General features: G+C 50.3%; 2 protein-coding genes across 2 annotated transcripts; both read left to right on the plus strand.

Annotated features, from left to right (window-relative positions):
- Positions 1-5,190: 5,190 nt before the first annotated feature.
- Positions 5,191-10,436, plus strand: LOC101275806 (keratin, type I cuticular Ha2). Its single transcript, XM_033410775.2, is given in 8 exon segments — positions 5,191-5,368; positions 5,371-5,657; positions 6,293-6,375; positions 6,538-6,694; positions 8,004-8,126; positions 8,128-8,166; positions 8,246-8,371; positions 9,801-10,436. Coding segments are annotated over 8 exon segments (1,569 nt in total). The 3' UTR covers positions 10,377-10,436.
- Positions 10,437-12,913: 2,477 nt separating this feature from the next.
- Positions 12,914-17,971, plus strand: LOC101275558 (keratin, type I cuticular Ha8). The gene is given in 7 exon segments (XM_033411068.2): positions 12,914-13,318; positions 13,321-13,601; positions 15,167-15,259; positions 16,033-16,053; positions 16,523-16,645; positions 16,958-17,104; positions 17,458-17,971. Coding segments are annotated over 7 exon segments (1,188 nt in total). The 5' UTR covers positions 12,914-13,014; the 3' UTR covers positions 17,677-17,971.
- Positions 17,972-18,535: the final 564 nt, after the last annotated feature.

The raw sequence follows: 18,535 nt of genomic DNA on the forward strand, positions 1-18,535 counted from the left end.
AAACTAACAACCCAATCCAAAAATGGGCAGAAGAGCTAAAGAGACATTTCTCAAAAGAAGATATACGGACGGCCAACAAACACATGAAAGGATGCTCAACATCACTATTCATTAGAGAAATGCAAATCAAAACTACAAGAGGTATCACCCCACACCGGTCAGAATGGCCATTATCAAAATATCTAGAAACAATAAATGTTGGAGAGGGTGTGGAGAAAAGGGAACCCTCTTGCACTGTTGGTGGGAATGTAAGTTGATACAGCCACTGTGGAGAACAGTATGCAGGTTCCTTTAAAAACTAGAAATAGAGCTACCATATGACCCAGCAATCTCAGGGCCTAGGCCTGGCCCTGAGAAGGCTTCCACACCTTCACCTTTCTCAAAGCCTGTCACTAAGGCTGGCCAACCCTGAAGCCCTCAGCTGCTCATCATTTCAACGGAGGTCAGGGTCTCTGTTCTCAGGCTGCCTCCTGGGCCAGGTTTTCCTTCTGGGTGCTGTTTTGGTGGGGTCTGAAATGCAGCAGAAGGCTCCTGTTGGAGGAACAATAAAGAGCGTTTGCTCTGGTTCTCCATGCCTAACCAGCTCTGTTCTGATATTGTTGGTTTGTGTCTCTGCTGGGTGAGGAGGGGTGACTCTTGGGCAGATGAATGGGGGAGGTTGGACCATGTATGACCCTGAGGATGACAGGGTCCCTGTGCCCCTATTTGGGGTGGTTAGAGGTCTACAGTGTAGCATTTAGCTCAGCTTTCCTGATTAAGACCCTTCTCCAAGATTCCAGTGTTGCGACAGGTGACAGGTGACCAGACCCCTACTACTACCCTCTTAGTATATATGGTCGCTCTGGGGTCCCAGGAGAGGATGATTAACGCTGAGATCGGTATAATGTGAAGCATTTTAGGCCACTTCATTAGCCTCATGCCTGTGGCCCTTGTAAGAGAAACAGTACGGAATCCCACACCCAGGGGACTCCATAAAAGTCCCATGCTTTTAGAAGCGTGATATCTTCAACCTCTTCACACAGCCCTTCCAGTTCAGCAAACCCCCTTAAAACCCACAGCCCATCCAAAGCAGGAGATGGGAGAGTGAGCCCGCCGCTGTGACTTCCACCCACAGTCCAGACAGTCTTGTTCTTAAGAGACTCATCATGTTCTCATGTGCTCTTGACCTCTGATGAGGTGCACGGTGCCTTTGGGTCCCAAGGCATTTCCGCATGGAAGTGGGAGCTCCCAGCATCTCGGACCAAAGACTCACTTGTGCCCAGAATGTCCCTCCTCGACAGACCAGGCAAATGACAAAAGCCCCACCAATCCCAATGGGAAATGGAGAAGGATGAAGGGAAAACTCTGAGATAGAAAGGAAGACAGGTTGTCCCTAGATGGCCATATGCCCTTCATAAGATGCCAAGAGCACAGCTAAGGAGCTTCAGCGACGTCAAGAGAGTGTGACAGGGCTCCAGGTGGAGAACAGATCGGTGAAAGATGCTGACCAGGTAGTCCTGAGACCCCCAACCCTTAAGAGCACCCAGTAGAGTTCACCTTGATTCAATTTTAGAATCCTCCCCTTTCCCACCCCCTGTAAAGGAAGGCCTGGAGTTTTGGTTTCTCCCAGCACCCTCACTCCTGGTGCCCGGCACCACCTCAGCTCCCATCTTCTTGGAACCCCTTGGTCCTAAAGAAGATGAGGGTCTCAGGATGGTCTCAGGATCATTCAGTTCGCTCAGCAAACTTTTACTAAGTCCCTCCCTGGGCCAGGCAGTGTGTCAGGTGCCAGGGGTGGGATTGACCCTTGTCTGAGGGAAGCCTTGGGATGGGACAGGAAGGATGTCCACTCACTGCCTCTCTCCTGTCCTACCTCAGTGGTGGAAGGAGCCCAGCTAAAGGGGGTCGTGGCCTTAGTGTGACGAACATGGGCTCCGCATGTGGTCAGCCTGACCTGGGTTCAAATCCTAGCCCCAGCGTTTACTGCTTATGGGAGCTTTAACAGGTGGTAGTCCCTTGGGGAGTCTCAGTTTCCTCATCAGTGAAATAGAGAACAGGACACTCACCGTGCTGTAAGGTCCCTGGTGCTTTGCAGAGCACACGCTTAGCATCTGAAAACTGGTAACTATCATTAGCTCCATTCCAGCAGGACGCCAGGATTGCTCTGAGGATGGGCGTCCACCTTTTCCTTGCCCCACTTTCATTTCTGGCTTCCTTCTGATTTAGACCCGCAGAGCTAATTCCTTAAAGACTGAAGAGATCCTGTCCTCTGAAAAAACAATGATATGGAAATTACACTTAGAAAAAAGATATATATGCTCCTATCACCCAGTGGTTCTCAAACCCACCTGGAGGACTTGTTAAACACGGATGGCTAGGTCCCACCCTCAGAGTCCCTGATTCAGCTGGTCTGGGATGGACCTGAGAAATCGCTTTTCTAACGTGTTCCTGAGTGATGTTGACGCTGTTGGTCAGGAGGCCACGTTGTGAGAACCACCACTACACGTTATTACAATAATGAGTGTAGGCAGACCTCACTTTCTCGTGCTTTTCTTTATTGTGCTTCACAGACACCGCGTGTTTTACAAATTGAAGGTTTGTAGCAACCCTGCATTGAACAAGTCTATTGACGCCATTTTTCCAATAGCATTTGCTCGCTGCGTATCTCTGTGTCACATTTTGGTAATTCTCACAAACGTTCTCATGATTATTATATTCGTGACGGTGATCTGTGATCAGTGATCTTTGATGTTACTGCTACGACTTTCTGAAGTCTCAGATGATGATTAGCATTTTTTAGCAAGAAAGTATTTTTTAATTAAATTCTGTACATGTTTAAAAAATTTTATTTACTTATTTATTTTTTTAACATCTTCATTGGAGTATAATTGCTTTACAATGGTGTGTTAGTTTCTGCTGTATAACAAAGTGAATCAGTTATACATATACATATGTTCCCACATCTCTTCCCTCTTGCGTCTCCCTCCTTCCCACCCTCCCCATCCCACCCCTCTAGGTGGCCACAAAGCACCGAGTTGATCTCCCTGTGCTATGCGGCTGCTTCCCACTAGCTAGCTATTTTACGTTTGGTACTGTATATATGTCCATGCCACTCTCTCACTTTGCCCCAGCTTACCCTTCCCCCTCCCCGTATCCTCAAGTCCATTCTCTAGTAGGTCTGCATCTTTATTCCCGTCTTGCCCCTAGGTTCTTCTGACCATTTTTTTTCTTTTTCTTTTTAGATTCCATATATATGTGTTAGCATACCATATTTGTTTTTCTCTTTCTGACTCTGTATGACAGTCTCTAGGTCCATCCACCTCACTACAAATAACTCAGTTTCATCCCTTTTTATGGCTGAGTACTATTCCATTGTATATATGTGCCACATCTTCTTTATCCATTCATCTGTTGATGGACACTTAGGTTGCTTCCATGTCCTGGCTATTGTAAATAGAGCTGCAATGAACATTTTAAATTCTGTACATTTTTAAAAGACATAATGCTACTGAATACTTAGTAGACTACAGCACAGTGTAGACGTAGCTTTTATATGCACTGGGAAACCTAAAAATGTGTGTGACTCACTTTAGTGCAATATTTGCTTGATTGCCACGGTCTGGAACTGAACCTGCAATATCTCCAAGGTGTAATTATATCTTATATTTTTAGGGTAAGGATTAAATGGGCAATTTAATGCCAAGCATCCAGCACAGTACCTGGTACTTGTACACGTTCAAAAAGTGCTGGTGATGATTCTGAAGGCTGGTCTGATGAGTCTCACTCCATGTGGTTGGTGTTTGCATCACCCGTCCTTCTGTCCTCTCTGAACAGTTAATACAGACAAAAGAACTGGAATTTATGGTTATTGCAGGAAATCAAACTGAGAGACGATTTAATCTAACGCTTTCAATTTGCAGGAGGGAACTGAAGCCCAGAGAGGTAGAGTGACTTTCCCAAGGTCACACAGCTAGTTAGAAGGTAGCATCTCTATTTTGACTTTTCTTAAGCAACACATTTCAGGGAATAGGGCTGGGCGGCATTTTTCCTTCCATGCCCCTTCACCAACTCTTCTAGAAATATATGAAAAAGAAGAAAAGTACTTATACTTCAATATTATATTGAGAAGATGCGTAAATAAAAAGTGGCTATATAACACACCCATAGTAAACACGAAGTGTGTGAGCCCACAAGTATTACAGGCAGGACTAAAAACCACTGGTCTCACCTGCTGCTTTCTTAAGAAGTGCCCAGTGGCTTCTAGAATCAGAGACACTTGCTCCTGGTCTCCTGGCTTTGCTCATCCCAGAGCTGCAGTGTCACTTCTCAAGGGAGCTGATTCACTCTGCTCCTGTCTCTGGGGTCCCAGAGTGAGCCCTCCCATTGCAGAAAGCGAGGTCAGAGCCAGTTCCAGCTTGTTCAACAACAATAATCGAACTCTCTGTACGTGGAGCAGTGAGAAACGAAGGGGAGGATCCAGAGATGGTCGAGATAGAGCATCTGCTCACAGAGATATTCATGGCATTGACTTCCTTTCCCAAGACTGGGGTCCTTACCTCTCTCTTTCTCAGTAGCATCCAGTTGAAAGGAGGTCCCTGATTCTTAGGCTGTGCTGAGTTTGTTCTCTCCTCCCTAATATTATTTTCTTCCCCTGGGAGGAAGATGATGCACATTAATAAGACTCAGAGGCTCTTTTTCTTTCCTCCCTGGATTCACACCACTGCCAGTATCGGTGCAGCTTCCGTCACCCACACATTTCCTCTGTAAGGGGCTGGGCCTCCTCTTCCCGCAGGGAATGATCTCCTTAAAAGGAGGGGTCGCTGCCCCACAGAACTGTGGCCTCTCTCAGGGACAGAGCAGGTGGGGCCGCAGGGGGCAACGCCACTGGCAGCACAGAGCCAGGCCTGGCAGCCCCACCCTAGAAATGAGGGCCCGGTCCTGGAGCTGGTCCTTTGAAGATGTATCCTGAGGCGCTCGCCCGGTCATCAATGACGGGAGCCCAGAGTCCTGCCTTAGCCAAATGACAAGCTTGGCCTCTTTCATGAGGAAAGGAACTCCTTATTGGAAACCAAATTACAAATGAATAAGCAGCTTCCTCTGGGACTGGTGATCTTCTAGCATAAGCCCCCTGACTCCAAGGGCATATAAAAAGGCCCGAGCGGAATGGGCTTGGCAGACACTGACACTTCACGCAGCTGCAGCCTCTCCGACATGACGTCTAACTGCTCCCCAGCCTCCATCAAGAGCTGCCCCCAGTCACCCTCTGTCTGCTCCAGCAGCACGAGCTGCCGGCTGGAGCTGTGCCTGGGTTACGTCTGCCAGCCCGGGATGTGCGTGCCCTCTGTCTGTGCGCCCACCCCCTACCGGCCAGCCACGTGCCTCTCAAAGGCGCACTAGCCAGCTCCTGCCAGCCCGGCAGCTGCCGCCCGACCAGCAGAAGCTCCGGCTCCGTGGGTTCCTACAGCCGATACTTTGAGGGTTCCTTCAATGGCGATGAGAAGGAGACCATGCAGTTCCTGAACAACCACCTGGCCAGCTACCTGGAGAGGGTGCGCCAGCTGGAACGAGACAACGCGCAGCTGGAGAGCCGCACTCGAGGCGCCTCCCGGTCTCCAGCGCCTGCCTTGGGTCCTGACTAGCAGTCTTATTTCAAGACCATCGAGGAGCTCCAGCGGAAGGTGAGGGCAAGCGGTGAACAGACTCCCTGGGAAGGAGACCCAAAGAGCTGGCCTTCCAGATCTGAATCTCACTCATTTCTTAAGCTACGTTCAGGGAAAAGAAACTTCCCTAGGGCGCAGGATTATTTCCTAATTCGAGTGCTCAGCCTGAGCCCTTCACGTGGAAAGAGGCCTGGGATCTAGTCTCAGTTCTGTCATGGATTCATTGCGTGACTCTAGGAGGTCCCTTCCCTGGGCCTCAGTTTCCTCATCTGGAAAATGGGGATAATAAGGGTCCTTATGTCAAAACGTTTCCATGGGTTAATACAGGCAAAGTGCTTAGCCCAGCCCTTGGTACGTGGTGAGTTTTCGGTAAACTTCAGTGCTTGTTAAGGACCCTTCTAACTGTCATGTCTAACAGAGTTTTTCCTCCCACGTTGCTCGTTGCCTTCAAAATGGGGCATTCAGATTTATGAAGACCCAGGTGCTTGAAAAATAAGCCTCCCGTTTTCTGAGGACTTGCAGTTCACTGAATATCCCTCAGAGTTCCAGAGGCTTCGGCAGGGATGGCTGCAGGACTACTGGTTCTCCTCACTTGGGTTCTTTTTCCTTCTTCTTGTCCTGGACCGACTCCCTCTGTGTGCTGTGGCCCCCAGGTTCTGTACACCAAGGCAGAGAATGCCAGGATGATCGTGCACGTCGACAATGCCAAGGTGGCTGCCGATGTCTTCAGGACCAAGTGAGTTCGGCCAGGGGACGGAGGCGCCCTGTCTCCCGGCACATGCCTGGGGGCAGCTTTCTGTCAGTTTCATAGACAGTAGGAAAAGCGCCAGTGGCTCAAGTCTTCCCTGGGGTTGGCACTCAGTTTCACCCCTCAGTCGCTGACCCTGTCCTGACGCAGGTACGAGATGGGGCTGGCCATGTGGCAGCTGGTGGAGGCCGACACCAGTAGCCTGTGCAGGGTGCTGGATGAGCTGACCCTGTGCAAGGCCGACCTGGAGATGCAGGTGGAGTCCCTGAAGGAGGAGCTGATGTGTCTCAAGAAGAACCACGAGGAGGTGAGGCCTGAAGTCCAGCTGAGGTGGTCCTGGGGTGCCCAGTGAGAAGAACGTGGGATTTGGGGTTGGGTAGTCATGGGCTGAAATTCCCAGGCCAGCCACAGATTGTATGCGTGACTTTGCCCAATTTATTTAACCCTTCTGTAATGTTTCCTTTATGTTCTCATCTGTAAAATGGGGCTAACTCTATCAACAAGGCTGCTGTGAGAATTCAATGAAGTCACAGGTCTTAAACACCTGTCCTTTGGTTGGTGCTTGGAAATGCTAACGACCTTCCCTTCTGCATTTCCTGGACTGGCGTGACTGCCAAGGGCTTGTGGTGACTTGTTTTTCTCATGAGAGCTGCATAACAGGGGTAGAGTGGCCCACTAGGGCTGGAGGGGGCTGTTTTCTAGAACCAACATGGAATGGCCCGTCCGTCTCTGCTAGGCTGGACTGCGGGGGGTGGCCCCCATCTCGTCTAAGGGAGAGGTGAACTGCAGTGGTTTTCTTCTTTTTTTCTCTCCCCATCCTTGTTCCCCTTCCTCTCTTCTGTTTGCATATAATACACTTAATCCAAAAGCCACAGGTCGACCCTCTGCTTTCTGATTTTTCCTCATCTCCTGTAGGTCCTTGGAGGGGAACCCCTCCACCCTGGGCACCTGTATGCTGTAAAGCCCACCTGAGCGCTGGTGTTTTTTACCTCTTTCCCTGGGTTGACACTCAACCTCTCAACTTGGGATTTGAAAGCACAAGTGCCTCTGAATCCTGGCTAGGTTTCCTCAGGCTGAAGTGTAAAGTAACAATGTTACCACATACTCAATGAGCGCCCGAAGGCACCTGACTCACCCCATCTGGATCAGAGAACTGGGAACTGCCCCAGGAGGCCACTAATGAGGAGTTATCGCTGGTATCGGCAGCCTCAGCAGCAACTTTCTCTTCTTGGCAGGAGCCTGGGAGGTGCCTGCTCTCACTTGGGCCTTGAACCAAGGAAAGCCAGGCTCCTGCAGTGCTCCTTCCCGGATGAACGCAGGCTGGGAGGTGGGCCGGGGAGACAGGGCACAGTTGTCCCATTTTAGTCCAAATGGACCAAACAAACCCTGATGTTGCTCCTGGCTTCTGCCAAAGCTATAGGAAGCCTCTCCCATCACGGGGTGTCCAGGTGGAGCTGAAAGACCCTCGGGGTGCTGCAGAGTGGCTGCAGTCCTCACAGGGCCCCTCTAAGGCAGAGGTCTTTAGCATCCTTTGCTCCATCTTCTCACATCTCCTTGGGGAGGTGATCTAGGATCTCACGACTTCACACTTGCCTGGTGTTCTTGTGTCTTTTCAGGAAGTCGATGCCCTCCTATGCCAGCTTGGGGACCGCCTTAACGTTGACGTGGACGCCGCAACCCCCGTGGACCTGAACAGGGTTCTGGAAGAGATGTGGTGTCAGTACGGGGCCCTGGTGGAGAACTAATCACAGGGACATGGAGGAATGGTTCACCAGGCAGGCGGGCCTCTCGCAGGGGGCTGGCCTCCCCAGGATCCCCGAGAGGCACCGCCAGCCTTCTCCTGTCTCCCCCACTGCAGATGGAAGCACTTAACCAGCAGGTAGCCACAAGCTCTGAGCAGCTCCAGAGCTACCAGTCAGACATCAATGATCTGAGACGAACGGTCAACACGCTGGAGATCGAGCTGCAGGCCCAACACAGCCTGGTGAATGCGCCTGTGGGCGCCTGTCTCCCAGCTCTGGAGCTCAGGCAGCACCGAATGTAGGGGCAGGCATCCAGGAAGGAGGAGGGGGAAGAGGAAGAGGCGGGAGGAGGGGGACAGCGAAGGGGAGGGGGGACAGCGAAGGGGAGGAGGTCCAGATTTAACCACCACCATTGCTTGCCCGGCTGACCTCTCCTGCAGGGAGGTTTCTCCCAAGACCCAGCTCAGAGATAAAAGGGCCATGTTTCAAATCTGATGTGGGTTAGGTGGCCCCTGTCAAACAGTTCCCAAGAAGGCTTGTCCTCTGCTTAGCCTGCCCTTCCAAACCCACGCTTCTCAACCCCACCTGTGCAGATTTAAAACTCTCCATGCCCAGGTTCTTCCCCAGATGAATTATAGCAGAGTCTCTGGAGGTGGGGCCTGGGCATGGGTGTTCTTTTAGCGTCTCCCACATGACTCTAAAGTGCAGCCAGGGTTGAAGACCACTGATCTCAGTGATGCTTGTAGCGGGGGAGCCTGGAGAACCTCAGGTTCAAGGCCTGAAGCCTGAGTAAGGTTGAAGAAGGAATAAGGGATTTAGCGTCACGTGAACGTAGGTTCAAACCCTGGCCTGTCACTTCCCAGCTGTTTAACCTTGAACAAGTCACTTGACCTTTCTGGGCTTCAGTTTCCTCAGTGACTCAGGTAGGGAGGGGTCATTCCCAAACCCAAGGAGAGACTTGACTCTTCTCGGCTCTTTCTTTCTTTCTTTTTTTAAAAAATTGAATGGAAGATCCTTTAAATTCTATAGCGCTTTGCAATTTTCAGAAGTTTCACATGCGTGATTTCACATAATTCTCTAATAACCCTTTTTTCCCCTACCCTTATATTGCCCCTCACCTTTTCCCTCTCCCCACTGGTAACCACTAGTTTGCTCTCCATATCTGTGAGTCTGCTTCTTTTTTGTTTTATTCACTAGTTTGTTGTATTTTTAGAATCCACATATAAGTGATATCATACAGTATTTGTCTTTCTCTGACTTATATCACTTAGCATAATGCCCTCCAAGTCCATCCATGTTGCTGCAAATGGCATTATTTCATTCTCTTTTTTTTTCATTCTCTTTTATAGCTGAGTAATACTCCATTGTGTACATAAACTCCACATCTTCTTTATACACTCATCTGTTGATGGACGCTTAGGTAGCTTCCATGTCTTGGCTATTGTAAGTAATGCTGCTATAAACACTGGGGTGCATATATCCTTCTGAATGTTTTTGTTTTCTTCATATATATACTCAGGAGTGGAATTGCTGAGTCATATGGTATTTCTAGTTTTAGTTCTTTGAGAAACCTCCATACTGTCTTCCACAGTGGCCGTTTCTCGGTTCTTTCTAAGGTCATGGAAAATAGGTCCTCTCCTCACAGCTATTTTGTCTTTCCTTTTGCCTTAGAGAGACTCTCTGGAATCTACCCTGGCAGAGACGGAGGCCCGCTACAGCTCCCAGCTGGCCCAGATGCAATGCCTGATCACCAACTTGGAGGTCCAGCTGGCCGACATCCACTGTGACCTGGAGCGGCAGAGCCAGGAGTACCGGGTGCTGCTGGATGTCCAGGCCCGGCTGGAGTTTGAGATCAGCACGTACCAGGGGCTGCTGGAGAGCGAGGACTGCAAGTACCTGGGGTGTGAGAGGTTTGGAGGAGGTTATAGGAAGCAACTGGATCTACCCATAAGGTACAGCCCTGTCATGATTAATAAGGGATTAGGAAGCCGGGATGATCCAAAGACGTCAGGCAGGTCTTCATGCTGCCATCCCACACCTGGCCCATTGGGACCATTCTGCTCCATTCCAAGTTGGCAGACTCCTTCTAAGTGCTCAGCGTGTGCCAGCATGTGCCAGGGGATACTGAGACGGATGATGACAAAGCATCTGTTCTCAAGCCTTTTCCATCTCCAGGGAGACAGACATGCCACTGGAGATCATACTGGGGAAGGGTGGATGTTTGGGGCACTTGGAAGGATTATGTAGCTTCATGTGTTGAGCTGTGGTGGAAAGGAGGACAGGAAAGATCAGCTGGGCCCCATTCAACGGTGAACCACAAAGGCCATGCTGGGGAGGGAGGGCTTTATTTTATAGGCAGTTGGGAGGGCTTAACTTTTTTTTGAGGAGGAAATGATAGAATTTGCTTAACTGCCTAGCTCCTTGCTAGATCGTAAACAACTGGAACTCAGAGAAAAAATATTTTTATCCCCTCCATCTGGTGCATAGTAGATGCTCAGTAAACGTTTCTTGACCAAGTCAATGAGAGCTCAAAGCTGCTCTTCAGGAAGATGGCACAGATGGCAACAGGAAGGGCTGAGTAGAGAGAGGGAGGAAGGGCTGGGCACGGGAGACATCCAGGAGGCCTTGGATGTGGTCTAGGTAATAAACAATGGGGAGGGTCTGAATGTGGGCAGTGGAGGCATCCGCCCCCAGCCGTGGTACAGGCAGAATTGGCAGGGCTTGGTGGCTGCCTGGATGCAGGATACCTCTGGGCCTTGGGTACCTGGTGGGCTGATGATTGTAGGTAGACATTCAGCCTTGCTTCTCTGCCATTTAGAATCTTGCCCTCCAGGGAAAGGGTTGCAAAGTCAAATATTTTTCAAGAACTAGGCCATGAACATACGTGAGTGACATGGGTGTTACTGTGGGACAGTGGATAACCAGGGAGCTATGGCTTGTCCGATGAAGGTGGTGCTGCCTCCTCAGGGCCATTTCTACCACATACGATGAAGATTCAGTACTGCTGGATCTTCTCATTATTCAAGGGAAGCTGGGAAGCTGCATTTCTTTTAAATGTTTACGTTCTTTTAAAACAAATGTTTTAAGTTCTCCTGATTTTTAAACCTTTTCAACAAATTTTAAAAAATACAGGGGCTTCCCTGGTGGCGCAGTGGTTGAGAGTCTGCCTGCCGGTGCAGGGGACACGGGTTCGTGCCCCGGTCCGGGAAGATCCCACATGCTGCGGAACGGCTGGGCCCGTGAGCCATGGCCACTGGGCCTGCGCGTCCGGAGTCTGTGCTCCGCAACGGGAGAGGCCACAACAGTGAGAGACCCGCGTACCGCAAAAAAAAAAACCAAAAAACCCAGCAACAACACACTGAACATTGGATGGGGGCCAAATAGCCCAGAGACAGGACAGGCAGCCTGAGGACCACATCCAGCCTGAAATGTGTTTCATCTGGCCAGTACTGTATTTTTTTTTTTTTTTTTTTTGCGGTACGCAGGCCTCTCACTGTTGTGGCCTCTCCCGTTGCGGAGCACAGGCTCCGGACGCGCAGGCTCAGTGGCCATGGCTCATGGGCCCAGCCGCTCCGCGGCATGTGGGATCTTCCCGGACCGGGGCATGAACCCGTGTCCCCTGCTTTGGCAGGCGGACTCTCAACCACTGCGCCACCAGGGAAGCCCCTTGTTTATCTCTTAATTTCAACTTCTTGCCCAGTTTCTGAGCCTTTTAATTCTTCTTAATTCTGGCAATGACACAGTTGTTCTGTTGGGGGCTAGGGTAGGGGATTTGGTGGAAGTCAAGTTGAATAAGAATAGGCTTTGGAGTGGAAGGAAACAGATACTGAGAACAGCTTTGACACTTTATAATTGGCTTGAGCCAAGAAAGATGACTTCACATCTCTGGTCCTCAAAACCTTATTTATTTATTTTTGTAAAATGAAGATAAGAATACCCACTTTATACGGTGTAGGAAGGATATAGACAATATGGTTGATAAGTCCCCTAACACACATGATAGGTGCTCCTAACACACATGATAGGTTCTCCTGTCATAACAGACTTTAGAATCAAGGAAGTAAGGCAGGAAGAGGGGTTGCAGTGACTCTGATAATACAAATCTTTTGAGTTTCATGGTCAAGTTCTTAGATGATATTCCAAAAGATTATTGTTCAGTTTTGTTTGTTATTGGCTTCTTGAGCTCACTGTTTTTGGTCTAGATCAGGCATGGTCTTCAGAGTCACCCTCATACTGATGAGTTTCTTAGACACTATTTAAGACACCCATGGCTACCCAAGTTATTGTGCTTCCTGATGGACAGGAACGTAACCAACTGTGTGTCAGGTATGAGCCTGGCATATAGGATGTGCCAGGAGATGTGCTGAATGAATGGACTTCATAGTCTTTTTGCCCCTTAAAATGAGACCAAAAGGCAAACAACTGAAGAAAGAAGAAATACAGAACTTCTTGTTAATCAAGAAGCCTATAACATCTACTAAGAATCAATTTCTTCCCTGGGTCGGGAAGGCTGGTTGAGTTTTCACCCAGGTCAATGCCACTGTAGTCATAGAAGTTTGTCTCTCTTGCTGCTCCAAAGACCAACAGGAATAGTCATGCCTTCTGTGTGGACACATCAACAAGGAGGCCAACCCCAGTCAAAGCACAAACATCTGATGGCTGAAAGGACTTCTGTTCTTTTAAAATAATAAAAAGCTTCTGACTTCCCACCCACAGCCAACCTGATATCAGAGAGCCAAGAGGCACCTCAGATTCTTCAACATTCCTTTAATGAGATAAGGAACTCCTAATGGTAAACTCAACAGCTGAGTAGCAGGATGATGGCGCAACAGGAGGTAGAGAATCAAGCAGGGAGGTCAAAGCATGGAGACCACACCCACCTGGGATGGGGTTTAAAAGGGCCGGGAGGGAAGAGGGTTGTCAGATTCAGTGGCTTAGCCTTCCCAGCGGCTCTGAACCTCCTGTGCATCCTCAGCTCACCATAACTTCCTCCTACATCAGCTCATCCCACTGCCTGGGCTGCACCAACACTCCTGGAGCAAGAAACATCTGTGTCTCCTCCACTGACATTAGAGACTAGCCTGGGGCAGAGGTCAACAATGCCCCCCTATGTCTCTCAGCCACTCTGGCACACGCCAACTGAATCCCAGTGGGAACAACCCCTCTGGGCTGACCCAGCCTCTGTCTGCCCACAGCTGCAATGCCGCCTGCCCCTTGCTGGGGACCTGCCACATTCCTGGCAACATCGGAATCTGCAGGACCTATGGTGAAGGCTCCCTTAACAGCCATGAGAAGGAGACCATGCAGTTCCCGAATGACCAGCCGGCCAGCTACCTGGAGAAAGTGCGCCACCTGGAGCGGGACAACATGGAGCTGGAGACCCAGATCCAAGAGTCGAGCGAATGCCATGAGGCCACCATGTGTCTGGACTATCAGAGCCACTTCTGCACTATCGAGGAGCTGCAGCAGAAAGTGAGGTTTGCGGTGCTCTCGATCAGAGGTTGGCAAGCAACAGTCCCTAGGCCAAATTCAGCCTCCTGCTTGACTTTGTAACTAAAGTTGTATTGGTACGCAGCCACGCTCACTCACTGATGTATTGTGTGTGACCGCTTTTGTGCTACAACGGCAGAGTCGAGTAGTCATGACAGAGATTCATGGTCTGCAAAGCCTGAAAGATTTACTATCTGGCCCTGTACAGAAAAAGTTGACTGACCCTGCACTAAATGTTCAGGGCCTGGATTGGCAGTGGAATCAGCCACAGATAAAATTATTTTTAATTGAAGTATAGTTGACTTACAGTGTTGTGTTAATTTCTGCGGAACAGCAAAGTGAATCACTTATACATATGTATGCAAATTCTTTTTTATATTCTTTTCCATTATGGTTTATCCCAGGATATTGAATACAGTTTCCTGTGCTATACGGTAGGACCATGTTTTGTTTATCCAGTCTATATATAATAGTTTGTATCTGCTAACTCCAAACTTGTGGGAAGAGAATCTCTTGAGTGAAGGTGAATGTGAATGTGAAAAGGATGAGATGTAGGATTTGATTCCCCAGGATTCTGAGTTTACGCTTTCTGAGCTTCAGTGCTTACAATTCCTAAATTGTAGTTGCAAAAAACAGTGTAACCTAAGTTCTGGTGCAGCAAAAGGGGTCAGGGGAGTATGTTCTAATGTCCTTTATGAGCCAGTATATATCCATTCAGTAATATTGGTCTCTTATGTATATCTGCTGTCCCCTTTGGTTATAATGCAATACTTCTTAAGAGACTTCATCTTAGTTTTGGAGACAGAAAGACAAAGAATATCAGAATAAGGGCCATGACTCCAAAAAAGATGTTAAAAAAAAAAAAAGACTAAGGCAAAAACCAAAATTAAATTGGGTTTCCCTGGTGGCGCAGTTGTTGAGAGTCCACCTGCCGATGCAGGGGACGCAGGTTTGTGCCCTGGTCCGGGAGGATCCCACATGCCGTGAAGGGGCTGGGCCTGTGAGCCATGGCCGCTGAACCTGCGCATCTGGAGCCTGTGCTCCGCAACGGGAGAGATCACAACAGTGAGAGGCCCGTGTACCGCAAAAAAAAAAAAAAAAAAGGACTAAGGGCCATGGAGCTATGGCTAGATTCAGGGAAGACCTATGAGGAGGTTGACCAACCAGTGAAAGGGACTTATTAAGAATGGATCCCACCTTATCTGCAAGTGTAATAACCAGCCCATTGTTCTGTGGCTTAGATTCCACATCTTGTTTATACCAGGTTAAGCATCATATCTAGCAAAATAAAATTAAGTCTTTGCTATATGTTCAGTTTGCTACTACCTTCCATCTCTTGCTTCTTTGGGCTCTATACCTTCACCTTTTGCCACGCATTCTCTTGCATGTGCCCCTCCTGTACCACACCAGCATAGCTCACATGTTTGGGAGTTCGTGTTGTCCAAGAGGATGTTGTAGTTTGAACCCAGCCAATGGTGCTTCCTTTGACTGAGGCCATAGATGGCTCTGGGAACGAGCAAATCCCTGAGTGTACTTTCTTTTCCCAGATCCTGTGCGTCAAATCTGAGAACAAGCAGCTGGTCGTGCAAATAGACAATGCCAAGCTGACTGCTGATGACAATAGGACCAAGTGGGTTGGGGTACCACACTTGGGGGAGGGGCCAGATGTCTACCTGGACTTCTCTCTCGTGAGGCACTTGGTATAGGAGATGAAATCGACCGAGATCCCAAACCCACAGTTACAGCAGGAGTCAACAGAGGGCATTAAGCCCAAGGTCTTGAGAAAACACCCCTGGCGACCTGCAGTTGTTTAACTTTTATAATTTACAACCTGATTTGGAACGCATCCTCCACTTGATTCTATGTAAGAAGAACCGGGTGAAGTGGGCAGGGCAGTGATGGCATCTCCTTCGTGAGGATGCAGAGGCTCAGAGCCCTAATGGCACTTGCCAGAAGTTGCACGGCGTCGAGCGGTAGAACCAGAACTTGGCCCCGCATTTCCTACCCCGAGGTCATTTCATGCGAAACTCCGCTGCCTTGGTAAAGGATGTGTTTCCACACTGCAGCTCGACCAATTTGTGAGCACTAATTATTCATGACAGAAATCATGGTCCACAGCCTACAGTGGAGGCATGTGAAGGTCAAAGGGTTTATACTCCCTAGAGGGTCCAATGTAGGAGCAGGGAAGGACATTATATATTTGTTGTTCTTGTTGTTGTTTTTTGCGGTACACGGGCCTCTCACTGCTGTGGCCTCTCCTGTTGTGGACCACAGGCTCCGGACGCGCAGGCTCAGCGGCCATGGCTCACGGGCCCAGCCGCTCCGCGGCATGTGGGATCTTCCCGGACCAGGGCACGAACCCGTGTCCCCTGCATCGGCAGGTGGACTCTCAACCACTGCGCCACCAGGGAAGCCCAGGACATTACATTTTATTGTCTCTTTTCTGGGCACTGTGGACGCCTCACTCCTCCAGAGTTAAGGAAGCTGTTTCCTTTCTCTCATTCTGCCAGTTTGGCTTCTAATCTGGGAGAGAATCCAGGGTCCATCTCAGCTGGGGGTGTGGAAGAGGACGGTTTACAGTGGGCACACCTGGCTGCCCTGTAGCCTCCCCTTTGGCCATCTGCCCACGAGGGCAGCGTTGACCCCGGTCCATCCTGGTATCCTCAGTACCGGCCACTCTGCCTGGTTGTCTTAGGTGCTTAGTATTGAATGAGTGGGGATCACCCTGCTGTTTCTGTGAGTGCACGACACAGGAAACGCCAACTCACAACTGGAGGGCAGAGGGAAGGCCAGCAAGGCATGCTGTAGGGTGTGTCCTGGGGCCCCTCTGCTCTCTAACCCCAACTCCTGTGCCTGCCCTGGTGAAGGTAACAGACGGAGCACTTGCTCTGCCAGCTGGGGAGGGGGCCGACGTCTGTGGGCTGCACAGGGCACTGGACGACCTCACACGCGCCAAGGCTGACCTGGGGGCCCAGCTGGAGCCCCTGAAGGAGGAGCTGCTCTGCCTCAAGAAGAACGACGAGCAGGTGCGGGGCCCTTTGTGTGACACGTGGAGACGTCCTGGGGGTGAACTCAGGCTCCTTTGGAGGAAGCAGTGAGGCTCTTCCTCCTGCTTGGGTGGAAGCTCGTGCCTCGCTGTTAAGCCTTGAAGGGGAGCTCTGGCTTTCCGTGGGACCTTGCCCACTGAAAGGCTCTGGAAGCTGCTATGCTGACGCAGGCAGCACCTCATCCTCAGAGGAGGGCAGGGAAATCGCTGGAGGGGATGGGAAGTGGGAGGTGAGGCTTTGAGTAGAGGGCAGTGGGGGCCCCATGTATGGGACATCCTCCTATGTCCACAGGGAGTCCACACTCTGAAGTGTCAGCTGGGGGACCAGCTCCGGACTGAGCTGGACGTGGTGCCCGCTGTGGATCTGGGTGGGGTGCTGGAGGAGATGCGGTGCCCGTACGAGGCCCTGGAGGTAGAGCTGCAGGCTCAGCTCACGCTGGTGAGTTCCTTTGTGGGCATGGAAGACTCAGCTGGGCTCCCGCTTCCCATGGGCAATTCCCAGGTTCGGTACATGCGTCACTTAGATACAGACCAGGGACCCAGCTTTAACCTGATTCCTCACCTTTGCAAGAACACTCTCGTAGATGGGGACGCAAGAACATTCATGTGGTGAGGGAGGTTCTGCAAACGTCTCCTAAGGTCTACGAGTCACAGCGCGTTGCTAGTTGTCACAGCTGAGGACTGGATTTTTCTTGGGGCCTGGCAATGGCTTGGGGTGTCATAGTCTTTCTGAAGAGACTGAGGACAGGGTCGATGACTGTTAACCTCTTTCCCTCTTTCTTTGGTCTGCAGAACTGGCTGTGTGAATCCGGGGCCCGCTTCGGCACTGAGCTGGCCCAGAGGCAGTGCCTCATCAGTGATGTGGAGGCTCAGCTGTCGGAGATCCGGGCTGACCTGGAGCGGCAGAGCCAGGAGTACCAGGTGCTACTGGACGTCAAGGCCTGGCTGGAGGGTGAGATCGCCACATGTTGGAACCTTCTGGAGACTGAGGACTGTACGTATGTAGCCTGATGTTGTTTGTGTCAATATCATGTGTAAAAGCAGAGACGTCTTATTAGGAATGACTCAAAAGGAGGCGTGGCATTGCAGACCCCACCTCTGGGGACAAACTTGCTACCCAGCAAGCCTGGTGGGCTGCCTGGACGTGGAGGAGGGTGTGCAGGGCCTCTGCAGCTCATGCCGTCCATTGTGTGGCCCATGTTATGCTCCCAGGTGCTAGTCACTCCCACAGGGGCTAAAATACTGAGGGCTCTGTGCATTTAGGTTTTGCTAAATTCTCTCTGGAATATTCCAGGAGCTTTTAAAAATATTGCATGGGGCGGTGGTATCTATTCTCTCATTTTAGTTCCTCAGTAACGCTGTGACAAAGGTAGGACAGATAGTACACCCCTGTGAGAAATAAGGAAGAGGACCAGGGGCTGTGTTTAAATGAAGAGAGTGGCCGGCCACCGGCTTTGCACACAGGCGCTCTGAGCTCTGGCCACAGCCTCACTGTGAATTCCGGGCAAGTCACTCCCCTCTCTAGGCCTAGAGGGACCTGTACCGTCTAAGCCCCCTTTTCTCTTCCAATTCTAAAGTGCCTATTTATTTTGGATTTTCATACACTTCTCATGCCAATATTTAAGCACCTTTTTTTCTTCTGCAACATGTGCGCGACCCTAGCCTCCAGCACCTGTGCGGCCCCTGCAGCCTGTACCCACTGCTCTCCCTGCCTTTTCGGGCCTTCTCAGGCCTCCTGTGGGCCTTGCTCAGCGCCTCGATGCTGAATTACTCCTCAGCCAGAGATGCCAGAAAATGGGAGATGTCTGTAGTCCCTTGGCTCCAACCCCCAGTCCTGCCATCGGAGGCCTTTCTTCCCAGCCAGCCTGGG

This window comes from Orcinus orca, chromosome 19 (genome assembly GCF_937001465.1).
Source record: "Orcinus orca chromosome 19, mOrcOrc1.1, whole genome shotgun sequence".
Lineage (NCBI taxonomy): Eukaryota > Metazoa > Chordata > Mammalia > Artiodactyla > Delphinidae > Orcinus > Orcinus orca.